The 25,013-nt window shown below is 38.3% G+C and overlaps 1 protein-coding gene across 1 annotated transcript; it reads left to right on the top strand.

Annotated features, from left to right (window-relative positions):
* Positions 1–12,539: 12,539 nt before the first annotated feature.
* KCNK16 (potassium two pore domain channel subfamily K member 16) lies at positions 12,540–24,532 on the top strand (the record flags this gene model as incomplete). The annotated part of the gene is made up of 5 exons (XM_083350316.1): positions 12,540–12,752; positions 15,906–16,020; positions 16,501–16,667; positions 21,368–21,533; positions 24,309–24,532. 5 exons carry the CDS (start codon positions 12,540–12,542, stop codon positions 24,530–24,532), a joined length of 885 nt encoding a protein of 294 aa, XP_083206442.1.
* Positions 24,533–25,013: the final 481 nt, after the last annotated feature.

Genomic DNA, 25,013 nt, shown 5'->3' with positions numbered 1-25,013 from the left:
GAGCCCCACAGTGTGCCGCTATTGATGGACACTGTCAGCCCCCATACGCTCAGTGGCCTCTGTGTGGGGGGGCCGATGGTATCAGGCAGCAACTACCCCTGCCTCGCCTCACCTCATCCTGCAGGACGAGCCTCCTGTCCACCACCCCACTGCCAGAGACCCCCTGGATCTCCCCCAACCCTGCCCAACCCCCATAGGCTTCTCTCCCCACAAGCAACATTGAGGTAACCACGCCCACCTTGGCCACACCTTCTGCCATGTCCACCACAGCCACGCCCACCCAGTGGGTCATACCCACAGGGCACCCAGCAATAAATAACTGGGTTTTGGGTTACAGTTTAGGCACTTGGTCTCTAAAAGGTTCACCATCACTGCCCTAGGCCCTTTTCCAGCTCCTAACTATGTTTCCAATCCAATGGAAATATATCTCACTGCTTACCAGTGGAGATAGATTATTTAAAAAACCTCTCCAGGAGAAAACATCTTCTATTCTCCATTCTAACCTGCACATTTAAAATATTTCCAAAGGGCTTCTGCTGCGATGCTTGATGCCAATCAAACAGCAATTAACTAGTCTGCAGTTATTCGTAATGAAGAATTTCAAAACTGATTCTCTTGAAAGAAATTTAAGAGATTTAAAATGAGAAATCATTGGCCTCTCTATGCTGAAATAGAAAGTATGGCGAATCCAAAACTGAATTGGATATGAAAACATAGGACAACACAGAGCCAATGAGACTGCAATGAACTCAGAGCAGCTAGTCTGGGTTTACAGAGGTTATCCAGAGTAACGATTATTCACCCAGCCATTGTATATTGTACATCCTAGAATGAAGACGCTTAGACAAACTATGTTACCATGTAGTTCCAGAGTTCTAATAGAGAAATATGTTTTTATTTTGTACCTCTGTAGGTTTCTGCTTTCATGTAGAAGCAACACAACCGCAGACAAAAGAGGGGAACTTTCAGTTTCCTCATTGATAATTCAGTCGAAGAATGAAAAATCTCATCAGTGCTACAACTCTAATGCCTAGGCTCTGTTTTCATCCCAGTCCATCTTCTTTAGACTCTAGGCCAGGGGTAGGCAACCTCGGCTCTTTTATGACTCATGGACTTCAGCTATGCTGACTCAGGAATTCTGGGAGTTGAAGTCCATGAGTCATAAAAGAGCCGAGGTTGCCTACCCTTGCTCTAGGCTCTAGGAAGCATACATTTGGCAAGAACAGGCTTTTTTTAAATCACATACTGGTACTTGAATTCTAGATGTAAATGGAGATGTCAGTTTTTGTTGGTGCTCAGTTGCTTGTCCAAATATCTAATCAAGATATGGTACCATGAGGGACTGGAGAGGAAAACAGATTAAAGAAAAAGAGGTGAGAGAAAAGGTACCTGCCTTTTCTAAGATGTTTCCAGATGACTCTTTATTTTCAAAAATACACCAGAACTAAAATAATGATGTATATGCAGTTATATGTTTCAACGGATCAGTGGTATACACACACACACACACACACACACACACACACACACACATCTTTTCAATCCAGATGACAAGCGATTTACACTACTTTTTATAATACATTTACTTAGAAGCTATATATTGAACTTGGTTATTGAATTGATCCATTCTTGAAATCAGACAATACACTGAACCATAATCTAGAGCAGGGGTCTTCAAACTCAGCCCTTTTATGACTCACGACTTCAACTCCCAGAATTCCTCAGCCAGGCACACTGGCTGAGGAATTCTGGGAGTTGAAGTCCATGAGTCATAAAAGGGCCGAGTTTGAAGACCCCTAATCTAGAGCAATTAGATTTTTTTTGGGGGGGGGACAATGCATGGCCAGTTTTGTTCTTTCAGGACTTTCCAGATCTATATAGGCGGAGAATAATAATAAGAATAAGAATAACAGCAGCAACAGAAACAACAATAGTTGGAAGAGACCTTGGAGGTCATCTAGTTCAACCCCCTGCTCAGGCAGGAAACCCTATACCATTTCAGACAAATGGCTGTCCAGTCTCTCCTTAAAAACTTCCAGTGTTGGAGCATTCACAGCTTCTGGAGGCAGGTTGTTCCACTGATTATTTATTCTAACTGCCAGGAAGTTTCTCCTTAGTTCTAGCTTGCTAGATCTTTTTAACTGAATTAAAATCTACCAGGAATTTAACTTGGGGAATGATGACTATAGAGTATACAGGGCATTATCTTTAGGAGCTACCCAAAGCCTGGTCCAGCAAAGTTGCAAGAGGGATGCATAAATCTAGATTTAGCATGATATATGCTGCCCACTGTCCACTAACATACATCTCTCTTAAGTTTCAGAGCTTCAGAAAAAGAAGGTGGACTATAATGCACCAGCATAAAGGCAGATACCCCAAGAAAAGGGCCCAATCTCTGGCCAGCCAACAGCAGCATTGCAAGCAGGAGATTTACCTTGTGTGAGCAATATTTCAGGAAATTGTGTTGGTGCTTTCCACTCATTATGTCTGTGTAACAAGGCTGAATGAGCAACAGCATCAGAAGACACAGGAATCAAAAATGCCAGCAAGTGGTCATGCTGTTTTGATACTGCCTGGTTTTTCTCTTTCACTCAGGTTTCCTATAACAGGATGGGAGATGGGTATGGAAAAAAAGATCTATTTTACTTTCTGGACTGGCTGATTGATTCTGGGATCCAGTGCTTGTTAGTCATCCATCCGCTTGATTAGACCAGGAAATGATTTCGCACACAGTTTAAGAACACAATTGGGAACAGAAAGTCTTTGGATCTAGTGAAAGTTGCCTTATACAGAGGAGCTCTTTCAAACATTAACTACTTGTTTTTCAAATGAAAGTGCAATGGTAAATCTGTATATTTTCACTCTGATTTTTTGGTGTCATGCACGTCAAATGTGGGCAGGAAAGAGGATAGAAACAATGTAGATTTTATAATTAAATAACACATTCATTAGCAATTAAAATAAATTTAATTCGGTGGACTTTGGATATAATGGAAATGGTCCGATTTTACACCTACAGTATCCTGTTAAAATTTTATTGCAAATGAAGCCATTTATGTTAATTATATATGATTATGTTAATTATAAAATGATGTAAATAGATGCAAAATATAAAATCAGATTCAATAGACCTACAGATGTAACCAACATTTCCTTCTTTTGAATGGTCCATTAACTTGAGATTTTACTGGTATATATCAAGCAGTTTAAACAACAACAATAACAACAATAGTTGGAAGGGACCTTGGAGGTCATCTGGTCCAACCCGCTGCTCAGGCAGGAAACCCTATACCATTTCAGACAAATGGCTGTTCAGTCTATTCTTAAAAACTTCTAGAGTTGGAGCATTCACAACTTCTGGAGGCAGGTTGTTTCACCGATTAATTGTTCTGTCAGGAAATTTCTCCTTAGTTCTAGGTTGCTTCTCTCTTTGATTAGACTATTTGTCTAATCAAACCATTTGTCCAGGATAGAATTAGAACTCCTGTCTTGGGCAGGGGGTTGTACTAGAAGACCTCCAAGGTCCCTTCCAGCCCTGATTTTATGTTCTATATATATTCACTATACTTTTTATTATCAAATGTCTCCTAATAACTAGCAGAAGAAATGGTAAGAATTTCTTTTGCACAAGCTCTATTCAAATGAATGGGACTTATACGAATTGCAATCTTCTGTGTAACTTGCATTGATTTTATTGCTATGTAGAAAAAACTCCAGTGGAAATGATTGTGTAATTTTTTTTCTTTGCATTCATAAAAAATATTTACTAGGATACAATCATTTGTGCCTGTACTTTCAGATCATTGTGCCTGGTGAATAGCCTTTGGAATTTGCTATTTACTACCGATGGCTGTAGTAAACAGGCTAATGCAGAAAGTAATGTAAACAACAGGAATCCATCTGAGAAAAAAATGGTTTCAAAATCAAAATTCTTTGTTCAAGCACACATAGTACATTGACATAACTTATTTTATTTTTTTGAAATATGTGTTTTATTTTGAATGCAATGATCAAAAAATCTGTGTGGTATAGTTCATCTGAGCAATTTGCTAAGAAAAAGAAAAAAAAATGTTCCCAGATATATTAATTCAATGAAAAAAAAACAAAAGAAAGCCTTCCCTACTTCAAGCACCCTAAGTCAACAGTTTTTGTTGTACATCTTGGCAAGTTAGAAATTGCTGACATAATTTTAAAAAAACACCCCAAAATAATCAGTGGACGATGGAAGTGGTATTATAATAAATATATGCTTTGGAAGAGAAAAAATAGTAAGAGCTGAAAAGTAGCTAAGGGCACTTTTGTTCCCTAATGTAAAGCTGTGGTTGTGCATTTAGTCACTGGACTGTTTTGCTTTGATTATAAAACTATGATGAAAAATTTTATTGCACTCATAGAAAGCTGGAATCTCTGGTTCTTATTGTATTAGCAACTTTTGCAATGGTTTGAAAAACAACAGGGGCAACACTGATTATAGATGTGTATTAACTGATGCTTTCTACAGAAAAGATAAGGAAATTACGTGTTAATAAATATTTTAGCATAAAACTCTTGAATATAGCCTTTTTAAAAGTATAGCAGCAATTAATGAGCAAGCTTTTGCTTTTCACCTCTGTATTAGCCGTTCGGCTTTAAGAGGACGTTGGTTCAGCTGGCTAGAATCAGCTGAAATTGTAGTTTTACATTTACAAGTATGATGCAGTACACAGAATCTATTTTTTTAATTGCCTTTTAATGATCAATTTGTAACCAATCATTTTCCTGTAGTTCCTTGTGTATTATAAATACAGCCTAATTTCTCTGTTCTGAGATCTTGTCTAACATATCCTTGTATGCTTGACCTGGCTTTGCAAACCCATTAACAGATTTTCGAGACTGCAGGACTCACTGACTGAGAAAATGAACCTCATCCTATTCCTCATGGATAACTGAGGAAGGAAACAAATGTAAGTCATCAATGAGATATAAATACATTCAGAATTTTTTCTTTCAAATTTTTTCTCCAACAATACCCAGTTTTATATATTGTGAAGCAGCAGAGATTAAACTTTTTTTGAAATTGGAAACTTTATATCAGGTTCAAATTGCAAATTCAAGCCAGCTGAAGTTTCCCAAAAGCACTTTAACGCAGTGGAGCTACAATTCCCTTTCCATAATGCAATACAAGCTATTGTTGACCTGCTACCCCAGTTTTGTTGCCAATTTTACAAGTATTCTGGTATGTATTCAGACCCAGGCAAATGAAAGCGTGTTGTGAGGTTATAAAGTTGGAGTTCTTCACACAAGCAAAATTCAGAACATTGAAAGTCTTTCTACTTCCACCTCTTCTCTTCCTCACAGGAACTTAACTTCAACAGCCTTTCTTGGATGACTCTTATGATGAAATCTAGTTCTGGTTTCTGCACAGGATCTCTCTCTCTCTTCAACAACACAATAAAAGAAATAGGGAACACATCTTTTGAGATAAAATTGACTTGTACAAGAAGGCAAAAAAAAGAGCAGACACCAAAAGGCTGTGTGGTGTTCAACATAACTCTGATCTGGAATGACATCCATGGTATGAGCATGTAAACTGCCCAGAGTCATTGAGATGGGCAGACATAGAAACTGAATGGATGGATGGATGGATGATGTCTTGAATTAGCAGAAGTGCAGAGGCATCAGCCAAGCCAAGAAAACAGCATGACATGTTATGATAATGAACAAACACGCAGGTGCAAACATGCAGATTGCAAAGGCGGTTATTATTAATCCCTCTTCCTTCAGCAAAATGTTTGTATTACTCCTTCTTACTTTTATAGCAGAAGCAGGCAATATTTCGAACTCAGAAGGTGGGTTTAGCATCGAAGGACAAGGGCTACTTAGTGGAGAACAATGTGGAAAGGGAAATGTCACATACTGGAGGGCTGAGGTTTTTCCAGAGTTTTCTCTGAGATACTTGTATTAAAAGAAACAATCCTGTGCTAAACATATGTTAGAATTAGCACTTAATATCCATTATTACTACAAGGCAGCTTTGGTGGCTGTAAAAATAGAATTCCAGGGCTACACATTGTCTTCCCAATTCAAAGTGCTCATTCAACTCTTTCTGTCAGAGCTTCACCAGGGCACAGAAACAACTGTTTCTACAAACCCAGACAACATTCCAAGTTGCTGTCTTCCATATATTCCATGGTCACCACCAGCTGAGCCAATAGACATTGGCCTTCAGTGCCCTCATTACCTTGGTCAATTTATGCTTTGTAGTAAATTCCTCTCTAGGAATTCAAACCAGTATTCAGCAGAGACAAGGACAATGCTTGGAAAGGCATATAGTTTTTTTTATTTTTGATCCAAAAATCCTAATAGTGGAGAAAATTAGGCCTTGCAGGATCAAGTGATCAAGCCCTTCTTTTACAACAGCCCCAAGCTTTAAATTGTGTGTCCTTCTTCTTCCCTTATATGATAATTGACTTTTGCCACTCATTTTTGGCCTTGAGCATGGATAGCACTTGCACTATATCAACTAAAACCTAATGCTAAAACCATCTCCTGGCATGTCTTATGTAGGAGTCTTTGTTCTTTTTCTTTTTATAAAACTCCTCTATATTTTATTTCCCACTGATTGATTAGCAGTGCCTGCTACTTTAACATTCTTTTAATATACTACTTTATTCCTACCATTAGAGATAATAATCTTATCAAACTTTGGCACTCACTCTTCCCCGTGTTCATTAAATCTATATGCCACCTAAGGCCATCAGAGGATATTTGCCCCTTGTAGCTGGGATATATGAAATACTTCTGAGTAAAATGTGAATTTTTACTTTTGTTTAAAGTTTATTTTTCTTGACTAAATCTAAAAATCTAAATCGTTGGTAATAAATGACAAGAGAACACCATGGACTCCACAATGGGAATGAAATTTGTCATTTACGTTGCACATTTATAACCCATTTATCTGAGATAAGTCCTGTTAATTTTATAATTAGTTAGGCTCTTCTGAATAAGCATTTAGAGCTGTGTGGTTTACTTTAATCCTCAGGTCTTTCTTCCACGTATTCATTTTGCCTGTTGCCTGGACAATAATTTTCATAAAAATAAATATTTCTCCTTGTCTTTTTTCAACTAAAACCTAATGCTAAAACCATCTCCTGGCGTGTCTTATGTAGGAGTCTTTGTTCTTTTTCTTTTTATAAAACTCCTCTATATTTTATTTCCCACTGATTGATTAGCAGTGCCTGCTACTTTAACATTCTTTTAATATAATACTTTATTCCTACCATTAGAGATAATAATCTTGTCCAAACACATTAGACATCTCTGCCATTCATCTGACTAAATGGGTTTGTTTCTATACCAGTAATCAGACTTCAGTTTTAACTATGAAGTTCTGACTAATGCGATGTGCAGACGTTGAATGAAGGGGTGCTAGTCATTCAAGGAAGGATCTCAAATGTTTTTAATAGCCACTGGAAGCTGGATTTCACTAAATAAAGCCTTTCTGGTGGTAGTCATACCACTGAGGCTGACTGCCATGATTTCTCCTTCCTTTCCTTCATTGTAGTAAACTTACATACTACTTTTCCATTCAAACCCTTCCAAATGACTAACAAAAGGAATTAATCAGAATGAATATGATGCAGATTGCTTGTGAAAACATTCACATTGCACTGCTTCCTGATTTGTTTCTTCCTGTTTCTTTTGGTCCACTGGAGTTGCTTCTTAAAAATTTTAAATATATAACCATTGCCCAGGACAAAGAATTGTGTGATTCTTTGGAAATTCCCTAGAGAACATCTACCAATGAAAGTACAATTGACAATTTATCAGGGCCCCCTAAAGCAGAGTCCTTGAAGAATAAGGGCCTCTCAAGTCAGAGGAAGGGCCCCACTGGTAAACAAGACTATCAAGATCTGGGCCCCTATCGTCTTTTAAGTCTACATGTTGTAGCTTCTCAGGATGCAAACAGCTGGAGTGTCTGCCTCAGTTGCATATAATATTGATTTAGGATTGGCTGGACTTGCTGGTTTGTTTATTTAAGAATTGTTGATACATACAATTTTAATATATTACAGTGATTCTTGTTAATCCATAAAGTTGGCAGGGCCATTCATGTATTAAAGAGTTGTACATTCACTCATGCCTTCAACCCCATGTGGAGGAGGAGCGTGGAGAGGTTTAAGACCTGCAGCCTAGTTCTATTATTAGAAAACATTTAGCCAGATCATATTAATTTGGTTACAATTTAGGCACATGAAGAAACTGTATTCACCTCAATATTCTGAAAAAGCACTAGAGCGTTTTTGTAATGCTTGTTATTTTGTGCTTTAAATAGAATAGAGCTGGAAGGGACCTTGGAGGTCTTCTGGTCTAGCCCCCTGCTCAAGCAGGAGAACCTATACCATCTCAGACAAGTGACTGTCCAGTCTCTTCTTAAAAACCTCCAGTGATGGAGCACCCACAATTTCTGGGGACAAGCGGTTCCACTGGTTAATTGTTAGGAAGTTTCTCCTTTGCTTCTCTCTTTGATCAGTTTCCAACCATTGTTTCTTGTCTTACCCTCTGGTGCTTTGAAGAATAGTTTGACCCCCACCTTCTTCTTTGCGGCAGCCCCTCAAATACTGGAATATTGCTATCATGTCACCCCTTCTTTTCTTTAGACTAGCCAAACCCAAGTCCTGCAGCTGTTCTTCATACGTTTTAGTCTTCAGGCCTTTGATCATTTTAGTTGCTCTTCTCTGAACTTTCTCCAAGGCCTCAACATTTTTTTTGTAGTATGGTGACCAAAATTGGTTGCAATATTATGGGTGTGGTCTTACTAGGGTTTTATAAAGTGTTACTAATACTTCGCATGATCTTGATTCTATACCTTTGTTTATACAACCCAGGATTGTATTAGCTTTTTTTGGCTGCTACTGTACATTGATGGCTCATAGTCAAGTGATCATCCACTAGGACTCCAAGGTCCCTCTCACAGTTGCCGTTTTTGAGCCAGGTCTCACCTAATCTGTACTTAAACCTTTGATTTTTTTTCCTGCCTAAATGCAAAACTTTGCTTTTCTCCACATTAAAACTCATTTTGTTGGATAGGGCCCATTGTTCAAGTTTGTCAAGATCTTTTTGTATCCTGAGCTTGTCTTCTGGAGTGTTGGCTATTCCTGCCAGTTTGGTGTCATCTGCAAATTTGATGAGTTCCCCTTTTATTCCCTCATCTAAGTCATTAATGAAGACACTAAAGAGTACTGTGCCTAAGACAGAGCATTGTGGTTACCCCACTGCTTGCTTCTCTCCATATGGATATAGTACCATTGAAGACTACTCACTGAGAATAGTTTGTCAGCCAGCTACAGGTCCATCTGATGGGGTTGTTGTCTATCCCACTTTTGTCTAGCTTACTAAGCAGCAGGTTGTTGTTTACTTTGTCAAATGCCTTACTGAAGTCTAAGTATATACTATGTCCATGGTGTTTCATTGGTTTACTAATTTAGTCACTTTATCAAAGAATGAAATAAGATTGGTTTGGCATGATCTGTTTTTGACAAACTCGTGCTGGCTGCTGGTTAGAACTTTGTTTGCTTCTAGTTGTTCGCAGATCTGTTTTTTTTATTATCTTTTCCAAGATCTTCCCAGGTACTGATGTTAGACTGATTGGTCTGTAGTTTCCTGGGTCCATTTTTCCCCCTTTCTTGAAGATAGGAAACACATCAGCCCTTTTCCAATCATCAGGTACTTCCCTGGTGCTCCAGGTTTTTTTGAAAGATATGGTACAATGGTTCTGAGATAACATCTGCCAGATCCTTTAGAACTCTGGGATGTAATTTGTCGGGTCCCAGTGATTTATATTCATCAAGTTCAGATAGGTGTTCTCTTACCATTTTCTTATTTTATTTTTTTCTTTCTGGTTTGTCTTTTGCAGTAGTTTTTTTGGTATATTGGGCTATTTCTTTTTGTGTGAAGACTGATGCAAAGAATGAGTTAAGCAGCTCTGCTTTCTCCCTATTGCCTGTTATTTCCTTGCCGTCTTCTCTCTTTAGTGGACCTACAATTTACTTAACTTTTTTGTTATTAATATGTCTAAACTTTTTTATTGTCCTTGATTTCTGTTGCAAGTCTTCGTTCATTCTGAGCCTTTGCTTTCCTGACTTCATCTTTGCATGTTTTGGCTATCTGCCGATAATCAGCCTTAGTTATATGTTCCTCTTTCCATTTTTTTGTACTTGTCCTTTTTGTCTTTCAGTTTGTCAGAGAGAACTTTGTGCAGCCATGCTGGTTTCCTCTTGAATTTCTTGTTTTTCTTTTTCAGTGGTATTGTGCTGCACTGGGCTTTTATGATCTCATTTTTCAGAGTTTCCCATGCTTCTTGCATTGTTTTCTCCTTTAGGATTTTTGTCCATGGAATCTTTCCTAGGTTCTCTCCGAGTTTGTTAAAATCAGCTCTTTTGAAGACTCTGGTTGGATTATTTTCTTTTGTTTATGTTATATTGCATTATATTGAATTTCAGCATAACTTGGTCACTTTCCACCAAGATTCTGGCAAGTTCAACTCCCCCACTTCTTCTTGATTAGTAAGGATTAGGTCCAGTAATAGCTTTATTTCTAGTTCCCTCCTCCACCTTTTGGATCATAAAATTATCGGCTAGGTTGGTTAGGAATCTGGTTGATCTCCCATTCACTGCAGAGTTTGTCTCCCAGTTGATATCTGGATAGTTGAAGTCTCCCATCACTACTGTGGTATGCTTCCTACATACATTTGTTAACTGATTGGCAAAGAGTTCATTTATTTCTTGTGATTGGTTGGGTGGCCTGTAATATACACCTATGGCAATGTCACTTTTTTTCCTCCTTTTATATTGACCCATATATATTCTGGAGGAATTTTATCTTTGACCATGTGCATCTCTGTAGATATGTAGTATTCTCTTACATATAGTGCAACTCCCCCTCCTCTTTTTGTAGATCTATATCTTTTGAACAATTTCTATCCATCCATCAGTACACTCCAGTCATGCGTTTCATCCCACCAGGTTTCTGTAATGCCAACTATGCCATACCTGCCCTCATGTACTATTGCTTCTAGTTCACCCTGTTTGTTCTGCAAGCTTTGAGCATTTGCATATAAGTATTTAAGACCTTTATGCCTGTCCATGCGTATGTTTCCTACATCTCCTGATTGTTGTTGGAGTTTTTCTTTTTTCCTCATTACTCCAAACCTCGTTGTTTGATTTGTTTTCTTGGGATTTATTACCAGTTTTGTGTTCTAGAGATTCTAAAGATTGGTCTCCCTTGCCCCTCAATTTTAGTTTAAAGCCCTCCTGATGAGTTGGGCCAGTCTTTTTCCAAGTACCTTTTTCCCTGTTTTAGTGAGGTGCAGCCCATCCCTTGCCAAGAGTCCTTTATGTAGCAAATGCAGTCCATGATCTAGGAAACCAAATGTTTTTCCAGTTTTATATGCCATCTGGTGATGTATTACAGGGCAGGTAATCTACTAATATTTAAATTAACAATAAACATTCCCAACCATCATCATCTGGAGCTGTATCTGTGTATACGATATGCGGAAAGCCCTTTCCCACAGCAACCACATGTGTAGATGGCAACAATGCACTTCTATCATAGGAGATAACAGAGATGCCTTGCTACTGTACTTTGGCACCAGGATAAATATTGCTTATTTAGCTCTTTACTCTCTTGTGTGTGCTCTGAACAGGTGGGAGAGGAGCAGAGTAGGTTATCTGAGCATCTCTTATGAGTTCAATGCAGGGAAGGATTTTAGTTCCTCTTCAGGTTTTCCATTTCCATAGGTCTTTGATCTGATGGCAAGACACATTATCTGTGAGTGTTAGCAACACTTAAGTGACTTAACCATGGTTGCCCTAAATTACCTCTATGCCAACTTTTCCTATTTGCATGTGATGTTTCAAGTGCAAATTTTGGAAGGATGCTTGGCTTCTAATTCCAATTATCACCAGGAGTTGCTATGCCCTGTTCCTGCCCAGTACTACACAACTGCTGTATGATATGATGTTCCAAATTGCTAATACTGTGGAAATGGAAAACAAACAAACAAAAGAAAATCTTCATCATGCAGCATTCAAACTAGGAATTATAGAAGTTAATGTTCAACACAACTGGAAGGCATCAAGCTGGAGATTGCTACTTTCGCTTATCCTATTATTCGTCTCTAGCAGTACATCAACTTCCAATAGTGCTAGTTAAGTCCATTTATAGGACTTTTAGCCCAATTGGCCAATCCTCAAATGTAAGAAATACTGAGTTTGTCTGAATTTTACTTATTGTTAATGAAAATGCATCACTGTTACCAGAAATGCAGTAACAAACCAGTGTGATTTTACTCCCAACTGAAGAAGTGGGAGTTAAATCTGTTTGCTTTAGTCTCATGTTGTCTAGACCTGATGCTCACAAGCTGTTTAAACAGGATCTTAGCCATATGTGCTGAAAAGACAGCTGTGCAATTCTTCTATGCCTCTTGGAGCAAGAACATTAACCCATGGAATAACGCTTGGCTCCACTAGGTCAGATCTGCCTGCCCACCAACAGCCATGCCCTACCTCACCGTGTGCAACTGGCAGCTTAGCTGGACTCTGACACTGGTGCTCGGGTATCTCTTTTATCTCCTCCTGGGAGCTACGGTGTTCCAGCTTCTAGAGAAGCATGCAGAAGCCCAGAGTCGAGACCAGTTCCAAATGAAGAAGCTTATGTTCCTGCAAAACTATACATGCCTGGATCGGCAAGCTCTGGAGCAGTTTGTGCAGGTAAGGACCACCTTCCACTTTCAGTGTCTATCCACACAGCCAGTATTAACATGGAGCATCTTCCTTTTATCCAATGAAAATGCAACAGAAATAGAAAGAGCCCTTTTATTATAATAAGACCTCCTCCTATGATTAATGAATAAGTGCTTATGTGTATGGACTTTTTCCTGGCTGTATATTATAATTTCCCATCATTCCAATTGCAATTCACTTTCCTTTTTTTCCTTCCTACTAGGGCAGGGGTAGGCAACCTTGGCTCTTTTATGACTCGTGGACCTCAACTCCCAGAATTCTGAGAGTTGAAGTCCACGAGTCATAAAAGAGCCAAGTTTGCCTACACCTGTACTAGGGCCAAGCAATACATGCAGTTTTGTTGGGATTTCTATGGGGTTGACAAACAGCCTTGCGCTCTGCCAAGCTACTGCACCATTTATGAATATTTGGTCATTAGGCTGAGTGGGTTGCATATTATATCATAGATTAGGTCATTACACTCCAAAAATTTATTCTATTTTAGATCTTCAGTTCTGTCAAGTGAAGTATTTCCCTATGGAACAGGAGTTTGCAGGGAGCTTTTCCTTCCCCTTCGACTTGGAAAAAAATTGGGAAGCTACTTCTGTTGCCTTCTTCCCATAGCCCCTCCCCCCATGTGATTTTCCCCACAATACTGTGGAGGATTTTTGAGAGCTCAGCATACTCCTTCATTTTAGCAGGCTATATTGAGGGGTGGGAGGGCATTTTTGTGTACAGTATGCTAACTAGATTGTGATTGTCTATCTGGAAGAAATATTAACTCCATTTTTTCTTGAAAAGATGATGCCCTCCTATTACTGTAAAAACAAGCAAAACCTACAACCCACAAACACAAAATCTCACAGCAACAAACAGATGCATCTGTCACAGCTTGTAAATGCCTAAACAACACTGATTGGACCTTATTATATTAGCAACATACATACTACAAGGAAAGGGTGTCACTGCTAAATGTCACTGGCTCTACGTCTCAATTTTTGGAAATTACCCATTGGCATGTATGAATACAAATCATATATCACAAATACATAAATACAAATCTATGGCTGGATTCACACATCATAGTAAGCCACAACTGTATAGAGCAAGTTATGGTGGCCTTATTTATGCATAACTATAAGACATAAACCCTGGTTTACAAACCACAATGCATATTGACAGAGCCAAAGCAGACCCATTATAGCTTACGAAGATGTATGAACTGGATCTAGACGTGAACATTACGTGTTCTGTTAACAATTCATGAAGCAGTAATTCAAAGGAAGCTTTTGTCACTGCCTCAGATTTCTTTCTTTGATGTTCACCATGCGAATGAACCACGGTCCATCCTCCTCTGATAGGAAGTTTAATTCTTCCGTGACAGCTTTTTCCTTCCATTTAGTTGGGGGGAAAAATTGAACTTGTTTCTGCTATCTTCCCTTTCCCCATTGCAATTCTTCCCAACTGATTGTAACATCCGAGAGCTGCACAAATCCCTTTGTTCACACAGGCTGTAGGTGTTCAGGAGGGTTAACAGGTACACCTCTAATCCTAATGCACCTCCCATCTCTGCCATTGTACAAGTCATAACAAGGGCATAGAGCTTTTCTAGTTTTGCCTTACTAAAGAGTTTACAGATTTTTATTTTTCTTTCCTCTGCAGCTACTTTGAGTTAAATCCCTGAGGGAATTGTCATCGCCTTTGTTTTACAAAGTCTAAATTGAAGAGTTTTACTACTCCTGAACATCTCCGCTCAAAAAAATGAGTTACGATAAAATGACAGAAAATAAAAATAAATTCTGCTTAATTAACAGAAAAAAATAAACATAGAAATGTCAGTTCCAACTTCCTGAATATGCATCCCACAATCAATTTCCCATTTCTTTACTCAATGTTGCAGAGTATTAATCTAAAAATGGGGGAATATAGGGAATATTTGCAGAAGAAACAATAAGTATCGTATGACATAATTAACTCCTATGTGCAATTTTAAAAAAGATATATTTTGCACTGATTTTAAAGAATGGTAGTTTGAGGGGAAATGGCTTGACCTTTTAATGTATATGAAGGTTTCATATTTTGTTTTCTTTGGCTCTTGCTTTAAACCAATAGTTTAGCATTTGATTGAAGTGATAATTATTATTTTCCCCAACAAAATGTTTTTAATAGCATTTATCATCAAAGATAAACTAAGTAGCTTTTCCTCTGAAAAAATGAACATTCTGTTCTCCACAATAAGAACAGAAATTAAGAAAATTCCACATATTTGCTGCTGCTGTTAAAAAAAAGGTAAAAAAAAAAGAAAGGTAATTTGGGAGCATTATTTTCTGCGATCAATGCTGGTTGATACTGTACAAAAACACTAGAGGGCACCAATAGTTCAGTTACAACATAAATCTTCATAAATATAATGCATTTGCCAAGTATCAGCATCCCAATTTGAATCCTTATTATTTTTAGCTTAGTATTATTGTACTTTAGCCAGAACCCTTACTCAATGTGGCCCATTCTCTGCTTACAACTGTTGCATGGGTGTTTATGTGCGGGAACCTCTCTAATTTATAACGAGATTCAACAAAGAAACACCTAGGGCTCAATCATAAGATAATATTGGAGGGTTTCATCACAAGCATCATAAAGAAGATCAAATGTATACATTTGAGAAGTATGAGTTCTCCACAAACTCTAAACACAATTATAATTGTTCTCACTGAAAGAGTATAGTGAGTTGTATACAACTCTTAATGCATCTAGTAGTGTCAGGCACACATTACTTCAGTTCAAAGCACTGAAGAGTTTATTATTACTATATTTACAGAATCTGGTCAATTAACAGTCAAAGCTAAATTGGCACTAAATAGACGTTAACAGAACTGATGAGGAGTTAGACTTGGATCTCTTGTGGCTGTATAACGATTCCAAACTGATGACACATTTAACCTCCACCTTCCAGTTCAGTCTGCTTATCTCCTATAAGCAGTCCTATTTCATTGGCAGAGTAACATGGGCTGTCTCATCATTACTACAAAAGAAACTATAAATAGTGAATATTGGAAACTGAATGCATTTTACTATTTAATTGCTATAATCTCCCAGTTTTAAACAATCTCTTTCTTCCTTTTATAATTGTTTCCATGACAGGTCATTATGGAAGCCTGGGAAAAAGGAGTCAACCCTGAAGGAAACTCAACCAATCCTAGTAACTGGGACTTTAGCAATAGTTTCTTCTTTGCTGGGACCGTGGTCACTACTATAGGTAAGGTGAGTTATTTTTCTCCCTTGAAATCTATCTTCTTTAGATTTCCACAATACTTTAGTTAAAAGCTGAATCATGTGTGACTGATGATACAAAGCAGTTTGCAAATCTGCATCAGAAAAGTTTCAGACTTTGAGATGTATATTTTAAAAGCCATTATATTCAACTACATTCATTTTTATGTGATTTTTTTTCTATGCTTGTCTTGTCAACAGAATATACAGCATCAGTTGTGTATTTGTAAAATCTGCTTTTGGGCACTCAGGACACCAGAAAGTGCATGAACTAGCCAAAATTCGGTTTTAAAGTCCCTGTAATTTCAATCACAGAAGCAATAAAGACTGCAAGTTTTTAATTTTGGCTGGATCAAAATGATCACAATAGGATGAGATATGAAAGAATAAGCAGAATTCTCTTAATAAAATATTATTTTTTTCATATAAATTGAGCCTCGTTAAAGATATTTTTTTCTTTCTGTAGGTTATGGGAACTTGGCCCCCAGTACAGTAGCTGGACAGGTATTCTGTGTATTTTATGCTTTGTTTGGGGTCCCTCTTAATTTGGCATTTCTCAATCGGTTGGGGAAAGGACTCAGCACACACCTGATTGACCTGGACAGATGGGTCCACAAGTCAGGGCGAGCTCAGGTACAATTGCTCATTTATTACCATAACACATTGCAGAGGTGATTTTCATGTATTCATAGGACACATGGGAGTATCTTGGAGACATGCCAATCCAGGACATCAGAAGACTTTGTTGATTTGAACTTCTGAAGTGACAGGTTATATCAAGCTATACATTCTTGATAAATGCTCCAGAAGATACAATCTAAATTGATATAAACTAAAACTAAGAAAAGTACACATAGTCCTCACTTAATAACCGGTTGCTTAGCAAGTGTTCAAAGTTATGATGGAGTCCCGAAGAGATACTTACAACTTAATTCTTGAGTTCCAACATCTGAGCACACATATATAGTCACATGACTGTATTTTAGGAGCTTGGCAACCTGCTCACCAATATGGCCAACTGCAGTATTCCACAGTCATGTGGCCATAATTGATATTTTTTGCCAGTTTCCAGACCTTTAAAGTCGATTTCCAGCAAAAAAAATGCCCATAGGAATACATGGATTCAGTTAACAATTGTCACGTTCACTTAACAGCCCTGTATTCACTTAACAATAGTGGTGCTCTCTTAAGGACTGCCACAAAAAAAAGGCATAAAATTGGGTCCAGTCACCGGGGTATCTCAACTTATAGCCATCATGACTTATAACATAAATTCTGGGCTCCAGTATGATCTTAAGTTGAGGATTATCTGTATCAATTGTAGAAGTGGAGCCATTACAAAGGGCTAAGTTGCAGCAACTGAGGATACAAGCAAGATCAGGAAGTAACAGAAAACCTAGATGGCCAGAAGGCCAGAGTTTAATACAAAGAAGAATATCATTATCTCAAATTATTTTGAACATCTTCATTCTGGTTTTCCCTATACTTTGTGGTGGTGCATAATACTTAGTCTGGGGTACCTGATAGATGTTTATATGTATAATTTTGAAGGTGTCTAATATAATGATTTTCAGATATTATATATGTGAAATGAACAGAGGATATCCTTCCACATAACTGAAGTAACTGGAACACAAAAAAATTGGCAGGGGGCATATAAAGATAGCAGTTCAAAAATATGATAACAATGTGTTTCAATACTGTCCTTGTCAGCCATGATGTTAAGAAAGAACTGTGCATTGATTCATCTATCACTTCATCTATGACTCTGGAGATCAACAGACATCTTACTTCTTTTGACTGACATGGATATGATTTTATAGTTCTCTGAAGCCTGAGAGTAGGCTTAAAAACAAGATTTGCATAGAAATTTATTTGTGGGTTTTCAGGTTCTTAGAAGCAGCCAAATTTTTCATTACTTCAGTTGTTCCAACTTCTCATAAATTGCACAACTACCATATCTTAAACGTTGGAGGACTCCAGGTTGTAAAACTCTGTGTTACTTCCTAATACTTTCAAATCTCAATAGGGTATCAGAGATAATCAGGTTATCCTACCTCTTAAGCTAGCAGCCTGGGTAAGAGTCCATGGCAATTTGGCTAATTAAATACATGGATACTTCCATGAGCTTTAACAGACTAAAGCCATATAGTTACAAATATGGAAAAGCAGCATTATATTTTTTTAAGTTAGTGGACTATGGAGGAGGATAAACAGCTTTAATCAATCCAGTGCCTTGGCGTAATCAGCTGGAGGCCATTTGCAAATAGGATAATGAAGCAAGCAGCTGATAAGCACATCGCCAAGAATTCTGAGGGCCACTCATTCTGTCCTTCTTTAGCCTTGATATTCATTTCCATATCATTTCATGGTTCCAAGTATGTAACATGCCTCTGAATTCTTGTTTTTGTGACGAAACGATTGCAATAGAGTACTGGTAGTCTTTGACTTACAACCATTTGTTTAACAACCATTCAAAGTTACGAGAGTGCCGAAAAGTCACTTATCATTAATCCTCACACATACAACCCTTGCAACGTCCTTGAAGTCACGTGATCAAAAAATCAAAACTTGGCAATCAACATGTATTTATGATAGCTGCAGAGTCCTGTGGTCGCCATGTGCAATCTTCCCAGGGGGCTTGCCACAAGCAAACTCCAGGAGAAGCCCAGATTCACTTATGTGATTCACTTATTGATCATGGTGAAAAAGGTTGTAAAATCACGTGCAATTCACTTAACGACTGCATTGCTTAGCAATGGAGGTTTCAGTCCCAACTGTGATTGTAAGTTGAGGACTATCTATAATAAATGTGCTCAGATAGTCAAACAATTTCTGTTTCATAGCAACGAGATAAAATGTAACAAGAGAACCTATAAGCTTGAGGGTAACCTTTGTCTTTCTCCCCTCACATATAGAGCTGTGAAAGAATCCCACCATGAATTTATCAGCAGCAAACCTGGACATTCCACTCCCATCAAAAAAGAAACACACACACACACACACACACACCTTATCTCCCTCTGGCAGCCTTTGAAAAATGGTTCTCTGTTGAAAATTGTTTTCAAATATTGATAATTACTTTTACATGAATAAGAGGATGATTTCATGTGTTTTAAAAGGGCTTGCCAGGCAATTTACATGATGAGTTATAGTACATGAATTGGGGCAAGATGCATACCAAAATTCTTTATATTGCAAGATGTAAACATTACAAGATTATTATTTTTTTTTAATACTTAGGAGAAAGAAATGCCAGATCAGAAAAGTAGCCTAACCCAGATAGGGTTTTTCATAAGTTATACATCTTTGCACTAGAAATCAGGGAACATGGGAGAGGCATAATGAATATCCTGCTAATGATGGTACAACGCTTGGCTGAGTTCCTAAGTAGATGAAGACAAAATTGTTATACAACTCTTTGGCCCTCTGCCTTTGACTTGGGGATGTACTTGCCTGGGAGAATAGTCATATATAGCAATGTCTATTATGCTTTCTGTACATTTCAGCCAGACAAAATTTCATATTACATCATTTTTAAAATGAAGATGATTCATGATATTTGCTTCTATAAAATGCTTTTAGATTTTAGGACATAATTTAGAGGGAAGGGCAGTTTCCCGTATTTCCTAAAAACTGGATTTTCTTCTATTTTGATTTAGGAGAACAAAATCCCTAGCCATCTAAAATCTTGGTAGATAGAAATCCTGCATGTTGTTGTTGTTACTTTTCAGAAAGTGAGTTCAGAGGGAAAAGCAGGCAGGGTTCCTGCATCTTTAGCATTTGTACTGAAGAACAGTTTTCAGTTTCTGTACCTTTTTTTGGAGAGTGGGATTGAAAATTATTTTCCTCTTTTATGGAAATATACGGAAAGAAGCCATATTCAAGAAGCTCAGTTTTGTTTCGAGTCGCACAGCTAAACAACATACAAATCAGAAATTTCATCCACATTGTCGTGAGAACACCATACAGAGTGACTGGTATTGGACTGGTAGGCTATTCTTGGTATTCTTCTAGCCCAGGGGTCAGCAACCTGACACAGTGAAAGAGCCACTCGGAACCGGTTCCCTCACAAAAGGAAAAATTGGGAGCCGCAAAAAATGTGTGCGCATGCGCGTACAGGCGCGCATGCGCAGAACAGGGTTTGACTGAAGAGTGGAGCCAAGACGAGATATGCACCTACCCTGCATATTTGAATTGATTGGTTGAACTTTTTTAGTCCCACTTTTTTTTGGGGGGGACTGCACATGGCAGAGGACTGGGAGGCGCAGGAGACGGCTGAAAGAGCCACATGCGGCTCCGGAGCCGCGGGTTGCAGACCTGCGTTCTAGCCATTCAATGCTTTCCGATGAGACGAAACCTTCTCAACCTTCTCTACTGTCAAGAATCTTTCCAAGTTGTTCCACTGTTTCCCTTGATTCCTAATTTTTGCTTTAACCTTAATATCTTATGGACATATTTCTTCAACCCTGCATCTTTGAACCAGAGATAGTGCATGTTGGTATCAATTTCATGTTTTGACTTTATCTCATTTGTTTTACTGTGTGATGCAAAGAGGCTATGACTTGGGCTGCCTATACAGCTACTGCATTAGGCATCTATGCAGAAAATAGCTATCATCGTGTGGACAGAGATGTAGGGCCTCCACCTTCTGTAGAAAAGAAATGAACAGAAATGGGACCATGAACTCATACATGTTAAGGTTTGGGTTAACTTTTCTACACCAAATGTCCTTGTAGCCCTTCAATATATAGAGAAATCTCTATCATTTACAGTATGAAAAGAGAGTTGACATCTATTGATTCCCTCCTTGAAAACTATTTTCCCTCACTTTTGGTATGTAAATTTAAAGGTTTACAAATTCCACTAATTTATATAGAATCCTTCAGAGGTTGGCTCCCACACCTTTAAAATACTTCTAAGTCTATTCTTCCTCAAACAAATATATCACCAATGTCAGAAATGTAACTGAATATATCCAATTGTGGGTTCTCTTTGACATGACTAAGCATCATGTCAAGGATAGCCAAGCAAATCTCCATTGTGATTCGGGGCTTTCGTGCAGATGAATGTAATATTCTATTAAACTTGTTTCTATTCTTTGATAACCAAATAGAAAAAGTACGGTACTGCATTCTGAAGTGATAGTAGGCATACCAATACTTTAAAATAACTATACAGGCCAAGTGTGAGCATATCTCAGTGGATTTCACTCCTGGAACTCAGCTACCCACCATTTGGGGACTATTGGAAATACCCTTCATGTTTGCAACCACACTTTAGAATGGAAGTATAGGACTATTGAACAACCATTTCATCCTTATGTTTCTCAGGTGGTTCAGACATTAACCATGGTATTATTTCTGATGGCTGGGACTTTACTCTTCCTGGTTTTTCCACCAATGATCTTCAGTTATGTTGAAGGCTGGAGTTACGGAGAAGGCTTCTACTTCACCTTTATCACCCTCAGCACCATTGGATTTGGAGATTATGTAGTAGGTAATAATAATAATAATAGTTAATAAGTTGTTAAGTGCTGTAAGTAAGAGAGCACACACCCCCACAGGCCATCACATCAGCACTGATTAGAAAGAATTCTAGAGAAACTTGTGACACTTATAACAACATGGCCATGGCATGTAAATTATATTTACCATGTACTTTTTTGATCACTCATTCAATCACTCCATTAGAAGTCAAGAATACAGGTTCTTACTTTAAGAGAGACAGATTAAAAGAGAAATCAGCAAACTCAGGTGCACATGGCACATATTTCTGCATGTAAAAAAAAAATAAAACACATTTTAAAACTGCCCAAAATTCAAAAGTAACAGAGTTTATTTTGGCAAACATAACTCTGATATCTTGTGAGTTCTCATGCAAAGAAACCAAGTTTTCATGAGATTTTAGCTTTTTAAAAAAACTTAAAAAGGGATGCGGTGGCTCAGTGGGTTAGGACGCTGAGCTTGTAGATCAGAAGATTGGCAGTTTGGCGGGTCGAATCCCGAGTGCCACGTAGCAGAGTGTTCCTCGTCCCAGCTTCTGCCAACCTAGCAGTTCAAAAGTACGTAAAAATGCAAGTAGAAAAATAGGGACCACTACGGTGGGAAGGTAACAGCGTTCCATGCGCCTTTGGCATTTAGTCATGCCGGCCACATGACCACGGAGACGTTCTCGGACAAGCGCTGGCTTTTCGGCTTTGAAACGGAGATGAGCACCCGCCCTTAGAGTTGGAAACGACTAGCACGCATGTGCGGGGGAACCTTTATCTTTAAAAACTTAACTTTTCTTTAAATGGGAAGTTCTCCATAGTGGCTGCCATATTTTCTACAAATACTTCACTGACAGGCTAGAATTGAAAATAATTTATTATTATTAATAGGTTATACAAATCTACATAGTGAGAGAGTTGTGCTAAACACTGTGCTCCAAACATGCCACATACACAGAAGCGCTTTAATGTGGACAATGTGTTTTTAAAAGGACCAGACTGAGTTACTGACTGCAGCTGAAAAAAAAATATGAAAATGCTACTGACAGACATTTGTGGTTTCTTTGCTTCTTCTCTATAAATGCAGGCAAAACTGTTCAGAATTATATTTATTTTGGAGGGAAAGGAATCTATTTTCTATGCCAGATGGATTTCCTGCAGTAAATCAAGCTGCAACTCATTGGGCATCATCAATTTTACATTCATTTTCACCTGAAATTTGACATTGCAATTTTCACTGACATAAAAACAGTCACAAATTACATGTTATAGACACAAATAAGGGGTTCTTATAAATATATTTTGCATTTCCTCTTTTTCCCCTGAGTCATAACTTCCTGCATTTCTGGTTTGCATGATGCGAAACTCTTCTATAGACAAATGTTCTTCTCCAACAATCATTTCAAGGATGAGACTGAGATGCTATGCAACCCCATACTAGTCTCTTCTTCCTTCGGCTCTTGTGGGAGAGAGAGAATTCAATGGCAGCGCTTGTGCAGAAGACATTTTATGACCTTCATTGACAGAAGCAGAGGGCAGGGGAGTGCAGAGTAGCATGCTATAGTTTTGGACTGGAGAACTCCAGATTCTTGCTAAAAATTTGCAGCTCACCAGGTCATTCCAACTAATCTCACAGGGGTGTTAAAAGAATGAGATCCAGGGAAACCCTCATGTAGTAGTATTATCTCAAAAAAAAAAATTGGAAGCAAATGCACTGAATACATTTTATTTCTGCCCAAGATACTGAAACATTTCTGCCAGTTGGATGACGCAGTGCTAGGCTGGATGGGGTGGACTGAAGGGAGGCAGCTTCTGATGCTGAGGTCATTAGAATAAGACCTAGGACAATAAAGTGCTATGTAGAAGAAAAGTTCCATGTGGATTGAAGCATGTGGCCAGTTGCAATGTTTAAGAGGTTAAGTGATAGCCTGATAAAATTGATAGAGGTTGCAAATCAAGATGCACATAGGAAGCATCTTGCATTTTGGGGGGGAAAACAGCTCCCTTAAAACAAGGGAGGGAACTACACAGGTAATCCACTAAATTTGTTCTGTCTATATGTGCAAAAGTAAAATAGCGGTAAGAGGAATTTTGAATAACTGGAACCTATAAATCTTCAAGGGACGCGGTGGCTCAGTGGGTTAGGACGCTGAGCTTGTTGATCAGAAGGTCGGCAGTTTGGCAGGTCGAATTCCCGAGTGCTGCGTAACAGAGTGAGCGCCTGTTACTCGTCCCAGCTTCTGCCAACCTTGCAGTTTGAAAGCATGTAAAAAAATGCAAGTAGAAAAATAGGGACCACTATGGTGGGAAGGTAACAGCGTTCCGTGAGCCTTTGGCATCTAGTCATGCCGGCCACATGACCACGGAGACGTCCTCGGACAAGCGCTGGCTCTTCAGCTTTGAAACAGAGATGAGCACCGGCCCCTAGAGTTGGAGGAACCTTTACCTTTACCTTTTATACATCTTTAAAGCAGCAATGTATTTTTCATGCTTTCATGCAAAGATGAAATAAGACTCAGCTGCTTTAATGCAATGACTCATTAAAACAGCACTCTTTGATATGAATCATTTAAGGAACTGCCCTTTTTGGAGGTTCATGCAGAAGTCTGAAAAAATACGGTACTGCTCTGGAGAGGAGCTGCATTCACTTCCCTGTATGTTCTAAAGCAATTCCATTTCTGAAATATACTTGTATATATGTGCACTGTATTCAGCTCATTAGAATTCGTTTCAGGTATTCAGCTAGTATAAATTAAGTTTCCCTCTCCTTTTTGTTTTCATAGGCACTGATCCTAGCAAGCACTATATTTCAGTGTACCGAAGCTTGGCAGCAATTTGGATTGTCTTTGGTTTAGCCTGGCTTGCTCTGATATTCAACTTGGGAGCAGATGTAATGGAGAAATTCCTACAATTTAATAAGCAAAAGCCAGATCCAGGGACAACAGAAGTGACTGTTTCCAAAAGAGAAGATAATCCTGATCAACCCAGGATCCATATTCCCAGCTGAGTGTCTCTCATGGATAGGCAGCTTACAAGAACTTATGTGTGCATTCAAAGCCTGTGGATATGATACACTGCTTTCCACCCACAATGTCTGACCAATTTCATAAAAGATAGAGGGATTTTTTTTTCCCAAGCAGTAGTAAAAGCTTTGTGTGCAAAAAGCAGCTGAATGAAAAGGAAGGGAAAATTCACTGAGAGCACAATTACTACACTTTCCATTCAGCCAATCATCTCCCATTGAACTAATTATTAGAACAGGCTTATCAGATGGCTTGTGGGCACTGGGTTCCAAAATAACTTTTTAAAATTTTACTGGAAGTGATCAAGGGTGTTTTTTTTCTTCCAAGAGAACCCAGTCATTTTTCTCCACTTCCCAATTTCCCTTAAGCAAGTAGTGAAATCTGTTAAACAGGTTTTCTGGCAGAAAAATGCACATATTTTACTAGTTGCATCTGTGAAGGAAATTTCAAACAAGGCATAGCTGC

The sequence above is a fragment of the Vipera ursinii genome, assembly GCF_947247035.1.
Source record: "Vipera ursinii genome assembly, chromosome: 1".
In the NCBI taxonomy this organism is placed as follows: Eukaryota; Metazoa; Chordata; class Lepidosauria; order Squamata; family Viperidae; genus Vipera; species Vipera ursinii.
The sequence above is the reverse complement of the archived record's forward strand: the minus strand, read 5'-3'. Positions and strand labels throughout refer to the sequence as shown.